The sequence below is a fragment of the Thermobia domestica genome, chromosome 8 (genome assembly GCF_964235325.1).
Source record: "Thermobia domestica chromosome 8, izTheDome1.hap1.1, whole genome shotgun sequence".
Lineage (NCBI taxonomy): Eukaryota > Metazoa > Arthropoda > Insecta > Zygentoma > Lepismatidae > Thermobia > Thermobia domestica.
This window is the reverse complement of record NC_137461.1, coordinates 62712499-62734861: the sequence shown is the minus strand read 5'-3', so window position 1 is coordinate 62734861 and position 22363 is coordinate 62712499. Positions and strand designations below refer to the sequence as shown.

At 35.7% G+C, this 22363-nt stretch overlaps 1 protein-coding gene across 1 annotated transcript in view; it reads left to right on the top strand.

Moving 5' to 3' along the window:
• The first annotated feature begins 738 nt into the window (after positions 1-738).
• Positions 739-22363, top strand: part of Nufip (nuclear FMR1 interacting protein 1) — a 44689-nt gene continuing 23064 nt past the window's right edge. Inside the window, exons 1-4 of the mRNA XM_081768541.1 lie at positions 739-1603; positions 5890-6081; positions 12865-13127; positions 14302-14426. Of these exons, the coding sequence (XP_081624667.1) occupies positions 842-1603; positions 5890-6081; positions 12865-13127; positions 14302-14426 (1342 nt within the window). The 5' untranslated portion in view covers positions 739-841. The remainder of the gene's footprint in view (positions 1604-5889; positions 6082-12864; positions 13128-14301; positions 14427-22363) is intronic.

The window sequence follows — 22363 nt, the reverse complement described above, 5'->3', positions numbered from 1 at the left end:
CCAAAGGCCATGTCAACATCCTCGGCAATTCTCTTGCCGATGCCGCAGCCCGTTTCGGAGCCCTGCATGGAACTCCCATAGATCTTTCAGTCTCGCCTATTGACCTTTTTCCACGACTTATTACACTTCATTATCAACGCTGGACTGCTTATAATGCCTCCTGTACTAAGGCACGTTGGTACTGGCACCATCCTTGCTCTCTCCGCTCTCCATCTTGGTTTATTCAACATCCTTTCTCTCCCTCCTACCTCCATTTTCTGCTCCGTAACAGACTTCACATTCTGTATACTCCCCAACGCTTATATCTTCTCCGAAAACGTACCACTCCACTTTGTAATTGTGGTCTCGACACTGGCTCTATCGATCATCTCATTTTCTCTTGCCCTCTCTATCAACAATATCGCACGCCATTTCTCTCTATTCTTCATAAATTTCACGGTTCTGGCCCTTTTAATGTAGATTCGTTCATTTTCACCTTATCCCCACCTGTTCTAACTGCTTATTATCTTTATTTACAAAGAACTAAGTTATTCAGCATCTTATAAACATCTCTAAAGATTCATCCCAATTCCTCATCTTTTTCTTTTCATCTAACCGAATATAATTGCCGGGAGAGCGATTTTCGCTAAGGCAAGAAACAACCGCAGAAGAAGAAGAAGAAAAGATGTGAAGGATTGGTAATGGAAACCTTAAGTGAATTGTCTGAACGCAACCAAAACTTGATTGCTATCTGTTTTCTGATTGGTTGTGAAGCAAGGTCGGCGCTTTTGTTCCATCGTCTAGTAAGCCGGTATGGAATTGGTCGGCGGACGACGTCCATGTTGTGAAGTTAAGAAGTGAAATGAGGGTCGCTCGTGGTGCAGGTGGAATTGGAAGAGGTCAAGCAGGTATGAGAAAACCAATTGGTAAACGTGGAGGTATTGCCGGCAGAGGAAGAGGAGGTATTTTGCAGGCAAAACCAAGGGGGCGTGGAGGTGGACCGTTAAATGGACCACGCGCTCCAATAATGAGGCGTGCGGCTCCACCGCCGCTAATGCCGGAAATGGTTAGACCTATGAGACCACCAGGTCCTCCAGCACCACCTCCCCCACCACCAAGAATGAGACCTCCATATCCAGATATGGGTCCTCCTAGGCTTCCACCACCTCCTGCTTCACCAATGCAACCACGACCTCCAAGACCACCACCACCTTATCACCCTCCTCCTCCGCCACCTCCAGCCTCGGTTCGTGCTCCGGGTATAATGAATCACAGGCCTCCTCCAGGAGCCAGAATGCCGCCACCTGGTGGAATCCGACCTCCAGGTCCTCCAGCACCAAGACCACCGGGCCTCAGACCGCCACCACCACCTGGAGGGCCAATGAGACCACCACCTCCACCCGGTATGGGTCCAGGCATGCGACCACCACCACCGGGACCTCCAGGTCTTCTCAGGACTCCTGGGCCACCATATCCTCCACCAGTTCGTCCAGTAGGACCTCCACCGCCAGGAATGAGCCCCCGTTTCGGATTTGGAGCTAGAAGGCCTGGTCCAGCAGGACCTGGACGAGGACCAATTAAGAAGCCCATCAAGGGGAAAATAAAGGGAAAAACAAGCATAGCAGTAAGTACTTTTATTTCAAAAACTATTTAATATAAGCTATGTTGTACCACTGTGGCATTTTTTTTTTTTTGGAAGAATAGTAATTGTCTCTAACCCGCCTTCACTCGCTCACGCTCGCTCGGCAATAGTATGTAAATTAAACATTAAACTTTGGTACAGCAAGGAACCAACCTAGCTACTGACCTATACGGGGGGACCTGTGTTCTAGAACCTTCCCGGTAGTTTAGAACCAATTATGGAGTTTACTTCACATGCTGCAGTTCGTGGCTAATGTTTAGCAGAAGGGGTCCAACAAGTATTTCTAAAGAAAAAAATGTCACAGTTTCGGTAATTTCTGTTCACATTCGGTTAGTTTAGGTTATGCTAAGTTAGTTTATGTTAGATTATGTTAGTGTAGGGGCCCAGCAATCTAGAACCTTCCCGGTCCAGCATAATTTTCCAAGAAATGATAGAATTTCGCTTATTTCTGCGTATATTAGGTTAGTTAACCTTAGGTTAGATTTAGTTACGTCATGTTAGGTCTAAGTACTTGAATCATCCATTTCTCCTGTAAATTTTGTGTTTATGTGCTCCTGGACCCCTTTTGCTAAACATAACCCGTAGATAAGGATGCTTGTGCAATTATGCGAAAAACACTCGCTAACATGTGCTACGTAGTTGTTGCAATCTAAGATTGCATCGCGAAGCAGGAGGGTCCACGTGAATATCCATACATAGTGAGCAGGCGGGTTAGGGAAAATTTTGTTGTTTCAAAATTCGCTAATATGAGTGCGTGTCCCCATGATTGAAAGTAGTAATATTGTTCGTATCCACATAAGGACACCAACGGAACAGACTTAACCTATTCCATCGTATGCGCTAGTTATTTACATTATTATGTACCCTTCCGTTAACACGTGAAAAACTGAATGAATGCGTGTTGATTTACACAACGCACTATTTTGGTACACACAACTACAATTGTTGGTCAGTTGCTTGGTCTTTCGAGTTACATGTTACTTTCCATATGATGTTGCTGCTGTTAAATGCTACATTCCAAAGTAATGCATTTTATCTACAGTTTTCATACATTACATCATTTACCTATACCTACACCAATCTGATAACTAAACCCCTAATTAATTGATAGTAAGGAATGTTACGTCTGGGTTTTATTTTGAGGCAAAAGTAGTAATTTATCAATAGTACAACTTTCGAAGGATATACTTAATAGCAGAGGCGGCTCGTAAGAGTACAGTAATCACACAGGTAAAAGTTAGTTTTATTGCTTGTATCTAAGGGAATAAAGGTTATCTGATGTATTCATCACGCAAGTGTAGTTTATGCACACCACTCTAAATAAATGATGAAAAATCATAATCCTTTCACTAATTTCCATATTATTGTCCTTCAAAAGATTTGCGGTGGGTGACGTGATATCCGACTTACAGCGAATGGAGTTTAAGAGAGCCACTGGAAGTAATTGTTGAAAAATTAATGGTCTTTCATGATTTGTATGTAAATACAACGTCCCGACATATGCCATAAAAACTATAGTGCAAAAGACAAATCAGTCTTTGCTAGATTGCCACAAAATAGCACGAATACTATTTGAGTCAAGACAGGGAGAAGCTGGTGGGCCCCGCGGGTTTGAGTCCGAAAGGAGCAAGCACGTCAGTGATGGTGGGTATACACATAAACATGAGAACACATTGTTTTTTCGCTGTGATACAAGTTCCTACAACACTTGCAATGGTTTCACACTTGCAACGCAACACGTGTAAGCAAAAATGCAGCATTTGTACACTGCAGAGATACCCCGTTCAGCGGAAAATAATATCTAATACCGTTATTTTCAGTCTCTTGTAACTTCGTTCGTATTAATATTAATCTAAAATCCATCATATCATAATCACAGTGTTAGACTCTAAAGTACTTTGGATGTGCATTGACCGGTCTCACTTGTGTTATTACTACTATGCAGGCTACAAAAAGTATTATGTTTGTGATACTGTTGCGTTCTTAGTTTGCAACACTGAATAATAGATGTAACATTGCAAGTTGATGTAAATTTGAAATGTATAATAAGCTGATATGCCATTTTAAAATAATACAATTTTTTATTTGGCTAGCAACATTGTTACCCTTGTGATATCACAGAGTATGCCAAACAGTGCCACTTTGCCGATATTCGCATGGTAAATTTCAGAGTTTTCTGTCGTATTAGAAGTTAAAAGGGTATATCAAGATAAATACTCAATCCTGTATATATGCTACTATATATATATATATATATATATATATATATATATATATATATATATGTGTGTGTGTGTGTGTGTCTGTGTTTGTTTGTTTGTTTCTTTTGGGATAGGTAGATAGGAATTTTGAGCGCTGTATGCATTGATGCAAACCGAGAGAAGAGTTAGTTTCATGAGCATAGAGGGCTAAACAGCGGGTACATATAAGGATGTAAATTATTTAGAATTGCTACTATCGAAAAGGCAGAAAGTGTGTGTTACCTTGCTGATCGGGTATTAAGAGGTTAAACTCTTATCCAATATAGAAAAAATTTCATTTCTGGGTTTAGATGCGTGTGTTGTAGGCGACCATTTCTCCTTATGAGAGTGTGAAGGTTGGGAGTTCTTTGGTGAACTAATAAACTAGCTCAGAATGAGTCGGGGAAACAAAGTACATATCTCCCAATTCCTGTGCTGTGACTGTCTTACATCTTTATGCTTTTCAAATGCAACCTAGTATTGATTATATATAAACTGAGTGTTAATACGAATTGAAAGTCTTTCGATTGTATATACATTGGTGAAAAATCGTTTAAGAATACTCATTTGAAATTCACAGATCTGTCCTACAGTTGAGGCATAGTGATTTCAACATGACTCCCGTGGGGCATCCCAAACGTATTAAACATATTAAAAAGAAAAAAAAAAAATACACTGTACTCATCTGAAGCATTTCCAACTACTACAAACCACATTTACATGCAACTATTCGGGCAGATAGCGGTCGTACAGATGCTGAACATTTGTTTGGGATAGGATATGTGACACTTGCTGTAGATTTTAGCATAGCTTGGTGATGGTCGTTGCTGAAGTCTGTCTGACAGTCAGGCGCGGTCTGCCACGCACTACGTGCTCGATAAGGCGCAGATCTGGATACCTAGCAAATTAGAAGACATATCTCGATGGGTTGCTCTCCTACTTGACAGAGCTCTCGCAAAGTGTCCAGGTAATGTCGGAGGTTAAGGGCGTCACTACTATACGAAAGGTTCACTGGTAGTGCTCACTTAAATAAAGACCAGAGGAGAATGAGATCTGTTAACTTATTGCTCCATACTAGAATAATAGAGGTGGATCCTGTATGGTGAGTGCGCATCGCTGGATTTTTCTGTTCTCCAGCACACTTCTACAGATATGCACACGACCATTACTGTCTTCTATTCGCCACGTCAATGCAATCTCTTCAAAGGTGATCTACGAGGGAAACGTAATGTAGGTCTGCCTCCAATAGTCAATCGTTCAGTGTTCGTGCTCAGATGGAGGTCACGATGGGTATGATTACACCGACAGTCTGTTGTGTCAGTTAAAGTGACCCGAACGTTTATTTGTCCAGATGCTCAACGATAAGACGCAGAGACATTGGAGCACATCTGTGAAAACTCTCTTTTCATGTACATCACAGATGGACCACTGTCACTCACGACCCACACGAACAACAGTTTTACTGAACAATCACCTGGCCTCTCGCAGCCCCACTGTAGACCAGCCTTGAAGCTACTTCATTGCAGAATAGGCGTCGTTGTATCATTACAGAGGCAGACTGTGACTGCACACACATCCATACTCATTGTGTTATCGAGTGATCTTCAGAGTATTATCAAAATTTCCTTTATAGACTATGAAGAGCCTGCCTTCTAGATGACCAGTGTGTTGGGACTTTAAACAAGATTAACGTGCTGTATACACACATTCTTTGGTGCCAATTTTGCTTGAGTTGGTTTATGTGAAGGGGTATTTTTGAATGTACTGTTTTGGCGAAGCTCTCACTGACAATTGAAAACTTTCAGGTACTTTAGATCACTTCAAAAATATAAAAATGTAAATAAATAGACAATTACCTTCATATTAGTCAATTGAGGCAATGATCAAGTGTGGTGATTTAGTAGCAATATACCTGTCTACACGTAAAATACATGTAAATGTTGGTAATCTTATTATTGACAGTTATCTTAGTGTTTGAAGATTTTTATACGAAACCTTATTTTCATCATTATGATATAATTATTATAGGACACAGAAATCAATAAGCCGTGGATTACAGAGGCCATGAAAAACGAAATATTGAAAAAACATAAGTTACACCAGAAAGCGAAACGTACGAAGAAACTAGAGGACTGGGATGCATTCAAAGAGCAGCGGAACCGAGTGACCACGATGATTCGCGAAGCGAAATTGGAATACATAGGAAGTCATCCAGAAGAGGTAAGGTGTCGATAATACTTTGGTTAGGATGATTGTTCATCTCGTACAGTCGCTTTTCTATGACATTTTTGGCGTTAATTATTTTACCTCCTATGATTTTAGGTTTGAACAGTGTCTCTGTCATCAAAAATTAACAATGGTCTGCTTTGGCATGCTTTAGTCGCTTTCGCAAGAATGGTGGACTAATTACAAGCTAGTTTTCTAAAAAAATACCTTGAGAGATTCTATTTGGTATAGTTGATGCTTTAGTTTAATATGTTGTTATTCGAAATTTAAGCTTTACCTGTGAAGTAGGAAACAATACCAGCCCCGCCATGTTCTTCCAGTTAAACCGAATCCAAAAAAAAAAAAAAAGTTACGAACTTCTGTTTGGAATTGCACTGTTGTTCCGATTCTTGTTCAGTTCCATTAGAGATGTCTCCAAGTAAATTAGTAAGTTTTAAAAGAACATCCATATTATCATTAGATAAATAATTTTAGTATTGAGTTTGTGAATTCTGGTAGCTCTTTCGGGTTAAGTGGTTGGCACTTCTGATTTTTATACTGGAAACATAGGTTCTATGTTCGAAGATAGTACATGTATCCTGCTCTCTCTATGTGAGCTTTGTGGTGGGCAAACACCATGTATGTGAGTTTTCCCGTTGTTCATTATACCATTATCATCCATCTTATCTTCCTTAGTCCTCTGTGCATAAACGTGGGGCGTTAAATTTGAAGAAAGAAAAAAAAAAAAAAAAGAACAGATCGCACGTTACTCATGTGAGTTTGATACTTACATGACTCGTTAAATTCCAAATTAATAGACTTCTGGAAAAGTATCAGTGAATCACATAAAGCATAATTAACTTTTAATATAACCCTTCACTGTATCCATTACGTCAATATATTTTACGTGTTACTAGTAGTTCTTATTATTCATATTTTACGTATTATTAATAGGCTGTTCCCTGGTCGGCGAACGATGATTTCTGACAGCTTAGCTCGCGAGGACGACTGAAAAGTGCAGTGTTGCCATGTGCTTCTCGTGCAAGGGGAGAATCGTCAACTTCCTCGTTGAGGGCGGCAGGAGTTTTAAAATTCCATACTAATTGTTAATGAAACAACGAATGAAAAACACAATATATTCTATTATATTAATTATGTCTTGGTCGCCCATATACGATAACAGCAATACGATAGAGTGAAATCTACGGTGTATGTAAGAAAGAAAACCACAACAAATTTTAGTGTGAAAAACCCTACAGCGAACATGAAATATAATACCCATCAATGTAGCTTTTTTTTTAATTATTATTATTATACATAATGAAAAACTATTTCTATATACCTTTTACTATCACTGCTGCTCTAGAGGGAAAACACCACAATCTTCGAATAATGCATTCTCGTCCGTGGAAACACTTTCCTCTTCAGTTGTTTCAGCCTCAGAATCACTATCGCTGTCACTGTAAGTCTGCCTACTCTTTCTTGTAAAATTCCTTCCGATTCCCACGCTCTTTTTATATCACCCCATATATGATCAATTACTTTTTGCCACTGTTCGTGAGAAACTTTTTCTATAGCTTCTACGAGGTTTCGCACAAATGTTAATGAGACGGCTGCCCTTTCCAAGAGGTGTTTTCGTTGTGCCTGCAATAGTATCATCCGTCCACCCCTGCGACCTAGTATGATTTGCATTAACCCATGTTTCATCTATCCACACTACGTTTTCTCGATGCTCTTGTAAAATGTCCCGCAAAAACTGGCATCTTTTGGCAACCACATTTGTTCTTTTCAACAGAACTTTTCGCCCAGAATACTTCTTCCACTTGAACCCAAGACCCTTCAATACCAACGATAAAATTGTTTTACTCCCATCGAAGAAACGACTATCCTTAAGTGAAACAAGTACTTTTTTCCGGGTGGGAAATTCTTTTCGCTGGTAATAGTCATAAAGATGCCGGCAGATGGCATCTTTTTGAAATGGATCCAGATTTGTCACTCTTGAAGGTCTTTTTCTTCTTATTTTTTTTTTCCGGAGTTCTTAACACCTCTGAAGGCTCATTCGAATTTTCTGGGTACTTTTCTTAAGTGATCCTTGTCACTGTGGCTGTTCCGATATGCATGCAGACACGCATTGCACAACGTTAGGAAGCGGAAGTAATGGCTCTCCATTTTCCCTTTCTCTCTCAAAATATTTCCGCAGGTTATACACAAGTCCCCGAGATTGACTATTTAAAACAACACGTTTCTCCTTTCTGCTTGCAGATGCCATTTTCTCTCAAGGTCCACGTTTATACGAATCAACAACAAAAATTAACTCACCCACACAATATTCACACAACATGCCAAAGCGGAAGTTCTAAACAAAAGATAAGCAAAGGGACTTGACTGAACAAACAGCGAAGGGGGGAGGGGGGGGAGTGAAAGTTTGGCAGTGTGCTGTGGTTAACATGGAGACGCGACAGGCTCTGATCCTAAGGTTTGTGGACCTGCTGTATTCTGCTCGCTCGCCGTGGCCTTGTGCAAAGCTATCAGAAATCATCGGCCAGGGTATAGAAGAAACTGTTTTGATCATTCCAATAGTTTATTCAGTATAGTGTGGTTATCTCCTTCAATAAGTATTCATACAGGAACAGTTATTAATAAAATTGATTTAAAGTGGGGCTTCCTTAAAAATGAGCAAGGACAAGAAATTTTCATAAATTTGTCCATCATCATATGGGATAAAAGAAAAAGGATAATAATACAAAAACGAGAAAGATATGAAAATCTATCAAACTGCCACGTTGTTTTGAGTGCCTGATGATTTATCTGTCTTATGTGTTCAAAATCATTGAGGAAATCAAAATATATTTCCTAAATTTCCAACCTTTATTATTTACAGAAATTTTCACCTTCCGTACCTGTAGCACTCAGCTGACGATAGAGTAGGCTGTTATTACTCTAGTTTAACTCAGAACATGATCACTTGTATATATTTTCTTTAAGTTTCTATGTAATACTTCTTTCTTCACATTAAATGTGTAAGGTTAGATTCTTAGAACAGAAACCAGAGAAAAGTATCAGAACCTGAAGAAAGACACACACATTATCTTGCTTTAGAAACCGTTTTAAACTGAAATGTGTTTGAAGTTCAGGATTGAAATATCCCACTAAAATATATTTTTTTGTTAGTGGCGCATAAAGTTACTTCGCCCAGAATTGTTTGTAGTTGTAACAAGTGAGAGTTTGATGTTGAAATTGAAATTCAAGGAACTAAAAGAATAAACTTATTTTCCATAACTTGCATCAGTTAGTTTTCCGTTTTCATATTGGACAGACTCTTATTTAATGTTGTAATTACCTTAGTTTTTAAATTGTACCGTAGAATTTGCATTAATGAATATTTAGAACTATTTTGAACAGCAATGCTTCGGGGCCAAATTTGTTGCAGTTTCGTGTATTCACATTCATACCTCATATGCATAAAAAAAAGTAATTAAAAAACAGGGTAGGGACTGCTTATTGTTGTAAATATTGAGCTTTCAAAGCACAAATGTAAGTGTAAAGTTAAGATTTGAATTGGGAAATTGCTCTTCAGGTGATTTTTGTATTGCAGTGTATGTATGTGTATAAGTAAACAGGAATGATAATGTATATAAGATGGATTTGTTTCGTCTCGGGGAGCTGTTATTCCGTTTTTCTATACTAGTCATTACTGGATACCTGTACAGTCACACTCGAAATGGTCAAAATCCTCTGATAAAATTGCATCCTATGGTCCCTTAGATTTGTATTACATACGCAGACACCACGCTGTTTCTTGTATATACAGTAAGGTTCAAATTCCAACTCCGTTCATAAACGGTTAATACACACGCGCTGAGAGGTTCGAAGTTGTTTTCATTTATACATTGTAAAACATTGTAGAGTCGAGAACAGACATGACCAAAAGTCTTGCGAATGATCAATGTTAAAACTTATTATAATACAGTTTTCGCTCAGTGTGAACAAGTTTGAAGTCGTCTATGCAATGCTGTAAAGAAATAGACGAGGATGCTGTTTTGAATGTGATTGTACATATATGATGGTGTAATATTAAATTTGCAATATTTTTTAATTACAAGTAACATGTTGGGCTTAAACAGTAAGATATTTTATGGGAATTGGATATTGTAGTATAATTTAATTGGGATTGCCTTTACAGTGTGAGGTGTGTATGTTTTCTTCTTGTTATCAGACAGAGGCACTGTTTTGTATTCCGGTATCGTGCATAAGATTGTGATTCACTTTTAAAATTTATTTCTCCCAAGCCCATCTACAGCTCCCCGCCCATGCGAAACGCAAAGCTGGCGTAACAAACAAACATTATGTGTGGATTTCCTGCAGTTACACATTGCATTTTTAAATATTACATATATAGTTCTGACTAAAGAATAATAAAAATAACTAATTTTAAATAGAGAAATTGTTTTGCTTCTAAATATATTTTGAGCTTGAAATCAGTATATACCAAATTAAAATTTTAAAAACTATTTTGTCCCCTGTAAGAATTGATTCAAATGATTCCTTCTAAATTTCATTCATTGAACTAATTATTGACAAACGTAGAAATTAATTCTTCATTTTCACATGGAATTTAATTCCAGGATGTTGATAAAATCATGGCTGAAGTCAACAGTAATTGAAGTCACGGCATGAAGCCTGTATCCAAATTTTGCTGCTCTATTAAGGCACACCTGTAATTTAGATTAGTCACCTATTGTTTCAGTGATGCTATGGATTGGTGTTACGTTTAGTGTTTGTATTCAAGAAGCTCTATGTGTGTGTCCTTACATAGTAAACCTGTGCAGTTATCTAAAAATACATTTATATATACATTCGTATATATATATATATCTTGAGAAAAATAAATTACATCTGTACGAATAAAAAAAAAGTCAATACTAAGTGAACATTCATATTCAATTAGTGTTAGATACCCGATATGAAAGCTAATTGTAGAACTGTGCTTGACTAGAACTTTGAAATATATATATTTCAGATTTGTTTATTTGTGTTTAAAATTTAAATCTTGTAGAACAAGTACAAATAGGCTAATCAAGATGTATTTAGAACTCATTTTGATTGACTTAATAATGCATTAAGTATTTTATTGCAAGTAAGCATCTGTGTTTAATCTTGAGACATTGACAGAAGTAAGACTACCTGATGTTTTTATTATTATTATTATTATTATTATTACTTCCTTCTCGAAACTTAGAGTTGAAAAACAATCAGAGAACAAAGAATGATCTGCCCAAAAACAATGCATTTGTTTAGAAATGTTTATAAAAATAAAATTGAAAAAAAAATTACAAAATCTTGTATTTCTTTGTTATCATGTGTACCTTAACCTTGCTTGACATGAATAGTTAGTTGGTGCACTTCTTATTCTACTGACAATTTCTCAATTTAGAGTTTAAATCGTGCATTTGCTGTAATTAATAAATACTATTATTTCCTATTTCATTTTTGGCAATGAATTTTATAAATTATTTATATAAAGACGTTAATTTTATGAAAAAAATTATCATGATGTTAAAAAAAATCCACCTAAGTATATTTTTAAATCTTATTTACAGTAGGAAAGAAGTCGGGTTATAAATGTTTAAAAATATTGGATTGGCCCTGTGTAAAATAAACTAAAAGAAGATTGGATATTGTGTAAGGATGATGATCATTATTTTGTTTAAATAAACTACTTTTTCTATACTTGATATAATCTTTTAAAAAAGTAAATACTTACTCTTCAGCTAATATGCATACACATGTATATTATTAACATGTCTTAGTGAATAAATATCCAGTGCAATTTTTTTTCGTGTTGTACAAAATTTTTCAGTTTGCTCTCCTGTGAATTTAAATTTTCTCCATGCATACATATTACGAATTCTGATAATTCCCTCTCTCAGTTTCCAAATACTTATGATAATTAATATTATTTTGAGTTTCTCCCATGCTAATGAATATTATTTGAGTTTGTGGGAAAACGTGCGTGCAAGTTTTTATGTATTATATTGAAATCAAGGAAAATTTAAACCAAGACTTCTCACGTCGTTAAGCAGCTGTAAAGTTTTATTTCCTTTATATACTTGATTATTATATTTTTTGTGTGGGAGAGGATTTTTTTTTTTATTATATATATTAAGAGTTCAGTTGGAGAGCAAGATCTTGTATCTTGTCCTGGATCATCAGCAGAAGCTGTTACACGCATAAGCGTCCAACTTACATCAGCGTATGCTGTGTAAAGGAATACTAACTTGCAGGAGTATCACAGTAAGTCCTTCTTCATTGATTTTTTATTGACTATGTATTATTTTTTTTTTTTTTTTGGAAAGTCAAAATGTTCTAGATATGTAGTGTATTACGTATTTTTTATTTTCATACAAATTAAGAAAGCCAGCTTTGCATGTAGATAAAGATTTTAACGTATTATTGCTGCAAGTACTTTTTAAATTTTCTCTAATTTCTTAATAGTAAGCTAATTATTATTATTACTATTATTATTATAACTATTTATTATTAACCAATTCATTTAGATCGTCCTATGATGAATGAGGCTGTAGTCGAAAAGAGAAGATAGGTAGTGAGTCACAAAAGTAATTATTATTTCCTCATTATCAATGTTGTCTATTTCACAATATTATTTGAATTAGATTAATTGTCTTGAGGTTATAGTAATAGATGCAGTGTAAAAACATCACAGTTTTTTATGTATCGCAAGTTTTCTTTTTTGTTCTTTTTGGATAAACTTGTTTTAATGCCAGTTATTTTCTGTAGGCCTTCAGTGATAATTCGAATGATGAAGACGACGATGATAAGTATTACTGCGATACGTGTGACAGATCCTTCAAGAATGAAGAAAAGTTTTCAGAGCATAATGCCGAGCATAAGATATGTGGTTTAGATGGTTGTAAATTCACGGCTCATCCCAAAGTTATTGTGAAGCATGTACAGATGCAGCATGCTACTGGTTTAATCAATAGAATAGCAAAGTTGGAAACCCCTGAAGAAATAGCTAAATGGATAGACGAAAGGAAAAGGTAATTTTTTTTAATTTTCTCTTTTTATTTTTAAAATTTGTACCTGTCTACGAAGAGTATTAATAAAACAATGTGAAATTAAAAATAGCCTACAAATGTAGGTTATCAGCTAAAATATTTGAGCAGCACGTAATTGTGACACCTAAACTGAAGCTTTTTCCTATATTATACAATCGAAAAAATATAATTAAATTGCAAATGATTATGTCAGTTAATTAGAACTTGCAATTTGGTGAACATATGTTGTTTTTTGTAAACCTACTATTTTTTAGTGACTCCATGGTTAATTAGTGAACTAATATGCAGAATACTGAGATAATTTATTTTTAATAGCTGTATTTCATAATCTTTGGTTTCAGTCATTAGACTGACATCATAAGGCATTTTATTTGTTAGTCCAACAGAGAACGGAATTTTCCTAACTTGTTGGCACGATGAGGAATGTAATATCTTGTAGTTTGTCGGACATGAACAAAGCAATTCAATTCTGTTGCCTTGTGTTGTTTGGAAACTATATTGCAATTAAATTTGCCTAACCAGATCAAGAGAGTTTGTGGTGGACAGAATCGTTTCCGTGGGTTTTCTCTGGATTTCCCCGTCTCATCTCACGAATTGTTTCAGGAACATTCAGTTTAATTAATAATCCGTCTTCTTGAGCTATCAGGCAAGAAGCGTGGGATATAAAATTTAAAGATTTCATTCCATTTTAGAAGCTCAATACAGATTTACTGTAGGATGATAGTTTTTTTTTTTTTTTTTTCCTAAACTTATTCATTTTGCTGTGTTGTTCGTTTCTGAAACCTCCGATGGATTTACACATCATGTGACATTTTCAGTTCCATATAAGAAATCAAAAGTATAGAGCATACAGTTAACTATACGAAAAGTACCGGCAAAGGTATTGGCAGTGTTAATTCAATCTTTGTCGTCGAATGTTCAGATATCTAGATTTAATTTACATTCTGTCTATAAGATTTAGTTTTGCCTTTTCAACTTATTTTGCCATACACGCTTTAAAATAGTCTTACATTGGTTTTAGAGAGAGAATTCGACTAATTGATTTTATTTATTATTATTATTTTTTTTTAAAGAAATGTTTTCCAAGGTTGGTATTGAATGTTACTTGCTCTTTACTGTAACATTATGAGTGTTGCTGATACTATTATTATTTTAGGAACTATCCATCGAAAGAAAACATAGAAAAACGGCAGGCAAAACAAGATGAAATGATGAGAAGAGGAGAAAGACTTCAAAATGATAAAAGCCGGTTCGATAAGAACGCTAGACTGAAGCGAACAGGTAGTTTCTTACTTCATAATACTTATCAGTTAAGTAAGTGTGGAAACCATAAAGACAAGAATATACGAGGGGGGGCCCAAAACAAAAAAGGGAAATTCGTCATAACTTCTTTACTTCTTAATATTTTTACACCAAATTTTCATCACCTTCAAAGTATTGTCCATGGACCGCAACGCATTTCTGCAAACGATCCTTCCATTGTTCAAAACAGTTTTCAAAATCACTTATCGGGATCTTCTTTATGACCTCCAGCGATTTTTATTTTACCTCCTCCACAGTGGCAGAACGCTTTCCTTTCATGTCACGTTTAAGTCTGGGGAACAAAAAGAAATCACAGGGGGCTAGATCCGGTGAGTAGGGGGTGCACAATCGGTGCAAATCTTCTGATAAAATCCTTTGAATTGAACTCCACGATATTTCAGACATCTCACAGAGTTGACCAATGGTTCGGCGACGATCTTCACGAACGAGGGCATTGATTTTTTCGACGTTTTCGTCAGTTCTTGCCGTTGAGGGGCGTCCTGAACGGGGTTGGTCTTCAATTGAGATTTAACTCCATTTTTAAAACGTGCAAACCACTCGTATACTCTGGTTTTACTTAGGGCAGCATCCCCATAAGCAGTCTTCAGCATTACAGTAGTTTCCGCGGCCGATTTCCCCAACAGGAAACAAAATTTCACAGCCGCCCGTTGCTCTCGATAATCTGCCATCACGTTTTCGCCGAACTGGAAAAGGTTGTTTTACTAAACAAACTCTCAAGAGCGAACCGATGCACTCACAGCGACACAACTTCGCACACTGACGCAGGTGGCGTGATCGTAACGGGTAACTGGTACAACAATGGGTTCCCCCCACTCCCCCTCACAATTCCCGTTTTTTCGGGTCCCCCCCATATATACATTTTTCCATGCTCAGTAAATTTAAAATACTTGGATCAACCAAACACTGAAATTAACAGCGCAAAATATCCATTTCCAAATCAGATGGAAATAGAAATATTGCCTTGAACGCTTCTATTAAAAGGATCATAAATAATGCCTTTCGTCTGGTGATGCCGAACATAGTCAAAGGTAAAGAAACACGAAAAAAGGACGTGAAGAATGAAACGAAGAGCGGGATCGAATCATAGTGGAGTGTCTAAGCTACGTGAGAAACAAGCACATCTAACAAATGAAAGTGAAGAAATGTTGCCGGTTTCTTTATCTAGAGGTGCAGGTCAATTTAACTCACATACTAAATTCCAGCACTAACACTTCATTTGTTAAGAATCTATCAGTATTAATAAAAACGGTCATATTTGATTCAGGCACCTATATTATTTCTCTAAAGTACACTTCACAAAACAAATATTCTAATCGTAAAAAAATAACTGTATACGAGGTTTGTAAATACAGTGATGAGACTTTTCCGAACCTAACCTTTATTTATAATAGTGAGTTGATTAATTGATTTATTCTCTCGCATTGTTCACTATCTGTTCCCAAGGTTCAGGCAGTGTCTGATGAAGCCAATATGTTCAGTCAGTTGGCGAAACTGTTACACGTGTATTATTTTTTAAATAAACGTTGCTTTGTTCAGCAATTAGCATTTCTAGTTTTAAGTTATTACTTAAAATAAAACTTAAGGTAGCAAGAACTAGTTAGTGACCAATTGAGGAACACAATAACTGTCATATCTAATGGAATTTAATATTTTAACTGCAATTAAAGATATGAGATTTATCCCAAAAATTTACAATAATTCAACCGAGGTTTTTATCCAAGAATGTCGGAAAACTAATTGTTGTAGATATGTTATATTCAAATTTCTATTTGTATATACGAGTATATTCATATAAAAAAAAATGTATGGAAAACATTGTTGAATATGATGAATAAACTAAATTTGAATTGAAAATAAAAAAAAATAAGTGACGTACATAGGAAATTCACGTAATGAAATTAAACATTATAATTATGATTAATGAGATTTACGTAGCTGTAACTTTCAACTGACAATCGTTTGCAATTGTGTATCGGTTACTAATGGAAATTATCAGCGAGGATTTCAAATGCTCCCAGCTAACGTGGATCTATAAATGTTTGTTATATAATTAATTTTGAAGATTTTTTTTTCCCTTACTCACATAAGTAGTTCCGAAAATGGAAAGAAAGCCATGAGCAAGTTTGTGCAACTGATCAAACTGTGTGAATTTTCAGCAATGAGAATTTAAATATTTTTTATAAAAAAATATCGCTATACTACAAATCAGTCATTTTTATTTGAAGTTCTGGGGCAAGGATTTGTAATTTGGCGTTGAAAGAATTTTGAAAAATCTTAATGTTTGAAATTGCGTCAAATCTGAGAAACGAGACTCAGAATTTATTTTTATAGCACCCAAATCTTCAGTTGCAAAATCTACCGGAAATGGAGTCTCAATTTGCTGACTGAATGTTTGGCATGTATTGAAATAGGTGAAACATTTTTTTAAATTGAGATTGAAAAAAAACAATTTCTTTGTCGACATGACCTAATGTGAGTGTATAAATCAGGCAGAAGCTGGTTTTCTCCTTGTAATTTTAAATTAAGGTCATTCATGGGTTTAGTTAAATCTGTGCAAAATGCTAACCTCCTTAACCATTCATTATTATGTAACTCAGCCAGAGGACGATTCTTTTGATTCAGAAAAAAAAAAAAAAATCTGTTATGGTTCGGAGTTTAAAAAATCGCGTTAGAACTTTTCCACAGCTAAGCTAGCGTACTGCAGTATAATATGATAAGTTATTTTCTCCAATCTCTCCAATAAACTCGCGGAATTGACTATGATTGAATGCGTGTGATCTTGTATAATTAACAGCTGGCATAACTGGCTTTAAAACTTCTGACATATTCAGGAATTTTTCACACGAAGACTATTGATGAATGATGTAATGTACAATTAATGGTTTTGAACCCCCGTTATTTTGTACGGTCTCTGATACGAGAGCAACGACACCTTTATTTTTCCCCCAGATGTTTTTCCCTACACTTTAAGTTGTTCCATTGAAGAATGTTTTTCCGAATACCATTTTCAACTCCTAAAAATATCTTCTCCAATGGTTGTGCCGTGAATGCCATGTTTCTCAAGAAGCTCTTTATACACTTCATAATTTTTATTTATCCCTCGAATAAAAAGTAACATCTGAGCTGTATCTGAAACATCTGTTGATTCATCCATGCCCAGAGAATCACTTTGTGTCGATTTGTCAGACAATAGAGTTAATATGTTTTCTGCCATATCATCTACTCTTCGAGCCACAGTGTTTGCTGACAAGCTGATGTTTTTAAATAAATTAGCATTTACTGGACATTTCTTCTGCAGCTGCAATCATGCAATCCTTGATTAATTTCCCATGTTTCGTTATTGAATAAGCCACGCGGAAACTAGCATTTGCTGCTACTTCATCAGAATTTACATTTTTAAATAATAATTGCTGAGATGTCAGCTCGCTTTTCAAAGATTCATATTTTTTTAACCGTAGGCTTCCTATAAATTTGTAGTAATTCTAAGAATGTTTAGGCTTATAGTGGCATGTTGTATTTTTTAATGAAGTGAGAGTTACACACATTGCCTTATTCTTATTATTTGACCCTGTCACGAAATATTAATATCCCGATTGTTGTTTAAATGTTCCACACTTACTATTTATCTTTGGTTTCTTTTCCATATTTGTACAAATTCTCACGAAGGCACAACTTTCTCATTTGATACTTCTAAGAGAAAGTACGATGATCATTTCATAAATAAAACTATCACAACACTGCAGAGTGGATGATGAAATCAAGGTAAATATTTCGTTACTTGAAGCTGAGGTCTTGAGGCAGCAGGACATGTAGTTGTGCCCTCTCTAAGGAACAGTGTGGTTGTGACAAGTATTGGAGGCGGCAAGTGTCTATTGAAGGTTACAGGTCGTACATACAGATTGAAACTTTGTGGCAAAAACCCTACAGAAATTCATAATGCCTTACGTGAAATTTGTGGTGGGATAACAGTGAATCGTAGTACAGTTTCTCGGTGGGCTATTCATTTCCGTAGTGGTCGTGCGAACATAAAATATAATGCAAGACTAGGAAGGCAGAAATCATCAACCGATGAAATCAGATGCATTTGGACAAGATCGCCGTGTTACATGTAAGAAATTTTCTGGTAAAGGGATTCCATCTGAGTCAGTATACCAAATACTGAAAAGATTTACAGAAGAGAAACATTTCTGCCCGTTGGGTCCCCCACTTCTTGACTGCTGAACAGAAGCAGACATGTCTGGAAAATGCAGTGGTGCTAAAACAAAAATTTAACGTTAACCTTTTCAGGACGAACGGCTCAACCCTTGAGCCAGCAATTCAAACCTCTCTAGCTCAGCTCCTATTTAACCTAGAGATATGATTTTGGTATGTATCTCTTCAGAAAGGATGGAACTTTCTAGTCATGTGTATATCATTCATGTAATGGGTCCCGCCGTGAAGGGGGAGGGGGCAAAGTTGGGTGTTTATAGTTTTCCCTCTCTCCCTTCAGAATTTGGGGGGAGGTACCCTCCCTGGTGGAGCTACAAGGATAAAAAATGGCATCCATAGAGACAAATGAACATACTAACTAGCCATACCCAGTCCATGACTTTTGGGCTTGCGAAGGGTGAATAGGAGGGGTATTGAATTTACCCTTTTTCTTATTGTATATTTTCTTATAAAGACAAAAATAGTATATTTCAAATTTGAGGAACTCGGGCAACACCTGCAATAGTTTATACGTGAAGGAAACGCCGATCATGTTTTATTCTGTATCTTTTTACTTCCCAATAGCGATAGCCGTGCCTTTTTGTGAGAAATTGCAACTTTTTTTTTCTGCCATTTGTAAAAGTATACTCAACAAGAATTTCCCTACACTTTAAGACATTTTAAGGAAAAAAAAAAAACTTCTTTCCCCTCTGCAAATTTTGAGCATTTTCCCTACGCCGAGGGAAATTTCCCTCCATCTGGCAACCGTGAGCCGAAGTGGAGAAAGATTCTTTGCTGTTTTCTCATCGTTACTTGATATTAATACTGTCGAATTTTTGTGACATTTGCGGTTTTCGTTTTTTGAGAAACCGGTTTTCTGAAAACCGAAAACCGCAAAAGCTGTTTTCAAAACCGAAACCGACATTTCAGTTTTATGAAATTTCACTTTTTTTTTCAAAAACTGGTTTTCGGTTTTTTCAAAAACAGATTTCGACAGCACTAGTTCAAACCCTGCCCAAGGATTTTTTTATTTTTTTAAATTTTCATAACACATTTTTCATTAAAATAAGCTTGCAGTTTTACTATATGGATCCATAGTAATAATAATAATAATAATAATAATAATAATAATAATAATAATAATAATAATAATAATAATATAATAGTAGTAGTAGTAGTAGGAGGAGGAGGAGGAGGAAAGGGGTTAGAAGCCCCGCAGGGGTTGATTAGGTTCTGTTCTCTTGCCCAAATTTGTCTGAGCATTTTACATGACCATACTGCTGGCTAGGGTAGCGCGCGAATACTGAAACTCTTGGGATCGGCGTAAATGCAAGAGGGCTTCGTGATAGACAAGCACCATGTGTGTAAACTTTTTTCGGGACTCGTCCGTTTCCTCCCACTTTCTTTATTCTACATCATCATCCATCATCACGGTCTCCTTTAGTCTACACGGCATAGATGTGGGACGTAAATCTGAAATATTTCATTTCATAATTGAAATTTAAATATTTATGTGGGGAATTTTGTAAGTGAACTATCTGAAATACCCAGCGTTGGACGGGAAGAATAATGTTTATGCACAGTATTTGAAAATAATCAACTGAGTAGAATAAATAATGACAAGGAATGCCTTCGGCATTGCCCCTGTCAGAAAATAATGAACCGAGTGGAATAAAGCAGAAGTAACAATGCGTTGTCCCCGTCAAAAGTGAAGATTTGAGAAAAATAAATAATTACGAGCAGCGCATTTGGCATTGCCCCCGTCAATTCTGGGGTGTCACTTGTTATGTCACAAGGTTTAAAAGTTAACAAAAAAGAACTAAAATATTAAACAAAAACTTGCATCTCTAAATACACACACACATATATATATATATATATATATATATATATATATATATATATATATATATATATGAACAAATATAGCAAACAATAACAAATAATTAAATATTTTAATTTTAAATTTCAAGATTTCAGATGTCCATCATCATTTGTATTCTTGTAATCTTAAAAATATTTTAAGAATTTATTTTTGTAAATTTTTCATATTTTAGATTATTTTGAATTATTTCGTAGCTACGAAACCTCCATTCAATCGTTTAACGACTTCCAGTTTTTAAACTTCAAACCACTGAATATAACATCATTCGTAGTCACTGGAATTTCCACCTTGCAAGCTTCGACTGCAATTGTTTTTCCAATCGAGAAAGGCTTTCCTAGACTTCATTCATTAATATACATGGACGTGAATGGACAATAGGATGATATTTTCTATAACCAACATTCCAGACTCTTCATCTAACAGCATAATTGAACAGCGTAACATATGACAACTATCACATAAAAAGGACCAGCCTCTGTGAATTCTAAAAACGCAAAGATATTACATCTTATAATAGAACATTTGAGATAAATACAACTTTTACAAAAATATAATTACCGGTATTTTCTGTTTACAAACAAATAACTAATCTATATATTAAGTTTAATCTTTACCCCGTTTTAATTTATAATTAACAGTACAGTATTTTAATTATCTAGCTTATCCTTAGGTCAATGACCAATATAACATTAAATTCTTCTAGAGAAGATTTTTTTTACATCAAACAAGTGAACACTACCTTGTACATTTTCATCATTTACACCTTACACAAACAAGGCGTTCTTGGTCAGAAACGTCTTAAATGTAGAGAGACCAATCCAAGTAAATACTAGACTCTCTGTTACCTTATCCTTTAACAACAATTTTCTGTGGTTTTGTTTATTAATATTAGGTCACTCACATTCAGATTTATTTCCACACGCGTTCGTTCAAATAATTTCTTTTTGTCTTATTCCAAAATTTTTGCATATTGTTCATAGCAAACTTTCATACTTCCCTTTGATTTTCATCTTGTATTTCAGCTTCTGTTACACGTCATCTCACCTCTGACTTATCATAGCTCTCCCAAGGAATAACTAACCCAGCTGCCTTTAACTCATCATGTTGACACATATTCATATTATATTGCGAATCTTTAACATGAGCACTCTATTTGTCTTAACACTCAACAATATTTGCCTCAGTGTGATAAGGGCTTAGTTTAATACGTATAATATATACCCAAGTTGAAAGACAATTTCTCAAACATTTCCGAGATAAAAATAGAAGTATTATCACTCGATAAGGATTCTATAAACCCATATATCTAGAGAGTTGTCAACCACTACCAACATATATGAATATTCATTTGACTTCGGCAAGAGCGCTATAATATTCATCAACCAACTGGCATTAATTCTTTTCTGATTTTGGGCCTCTAAAGTATCCATGTTTGCCGCATTTGAGGGTTTAACCTTTGACAAATGTCACAAGTCCTCTCGTAGTTCTTTACATCATGTATTACCTCGTCCCATATAGTGTAGGCACCTGCTACGGTTCCCTCTGACTTCAGATTCATGTTTGGGGTGGTCCACTTTTTTATAAAAAAAATTAGCCATATAATTTGGGTGTGGTCTATAAGGTTCCATCTTGGATTCCAATATGGTCGGTCTGTCACCCTGTATAATTTGCATTTATGTCCACTTTGTCGCAAAATTTCGCGTTCGACAAAAATTTTTCATCTGAACAGAATTGAAGGAAATTAAGTTTACATAAATGCTTTCCGATTTCGATTCAAACAAATCAGCAGTGTACATTTCTTTTGTGTGTTGTAGGCTTCTAC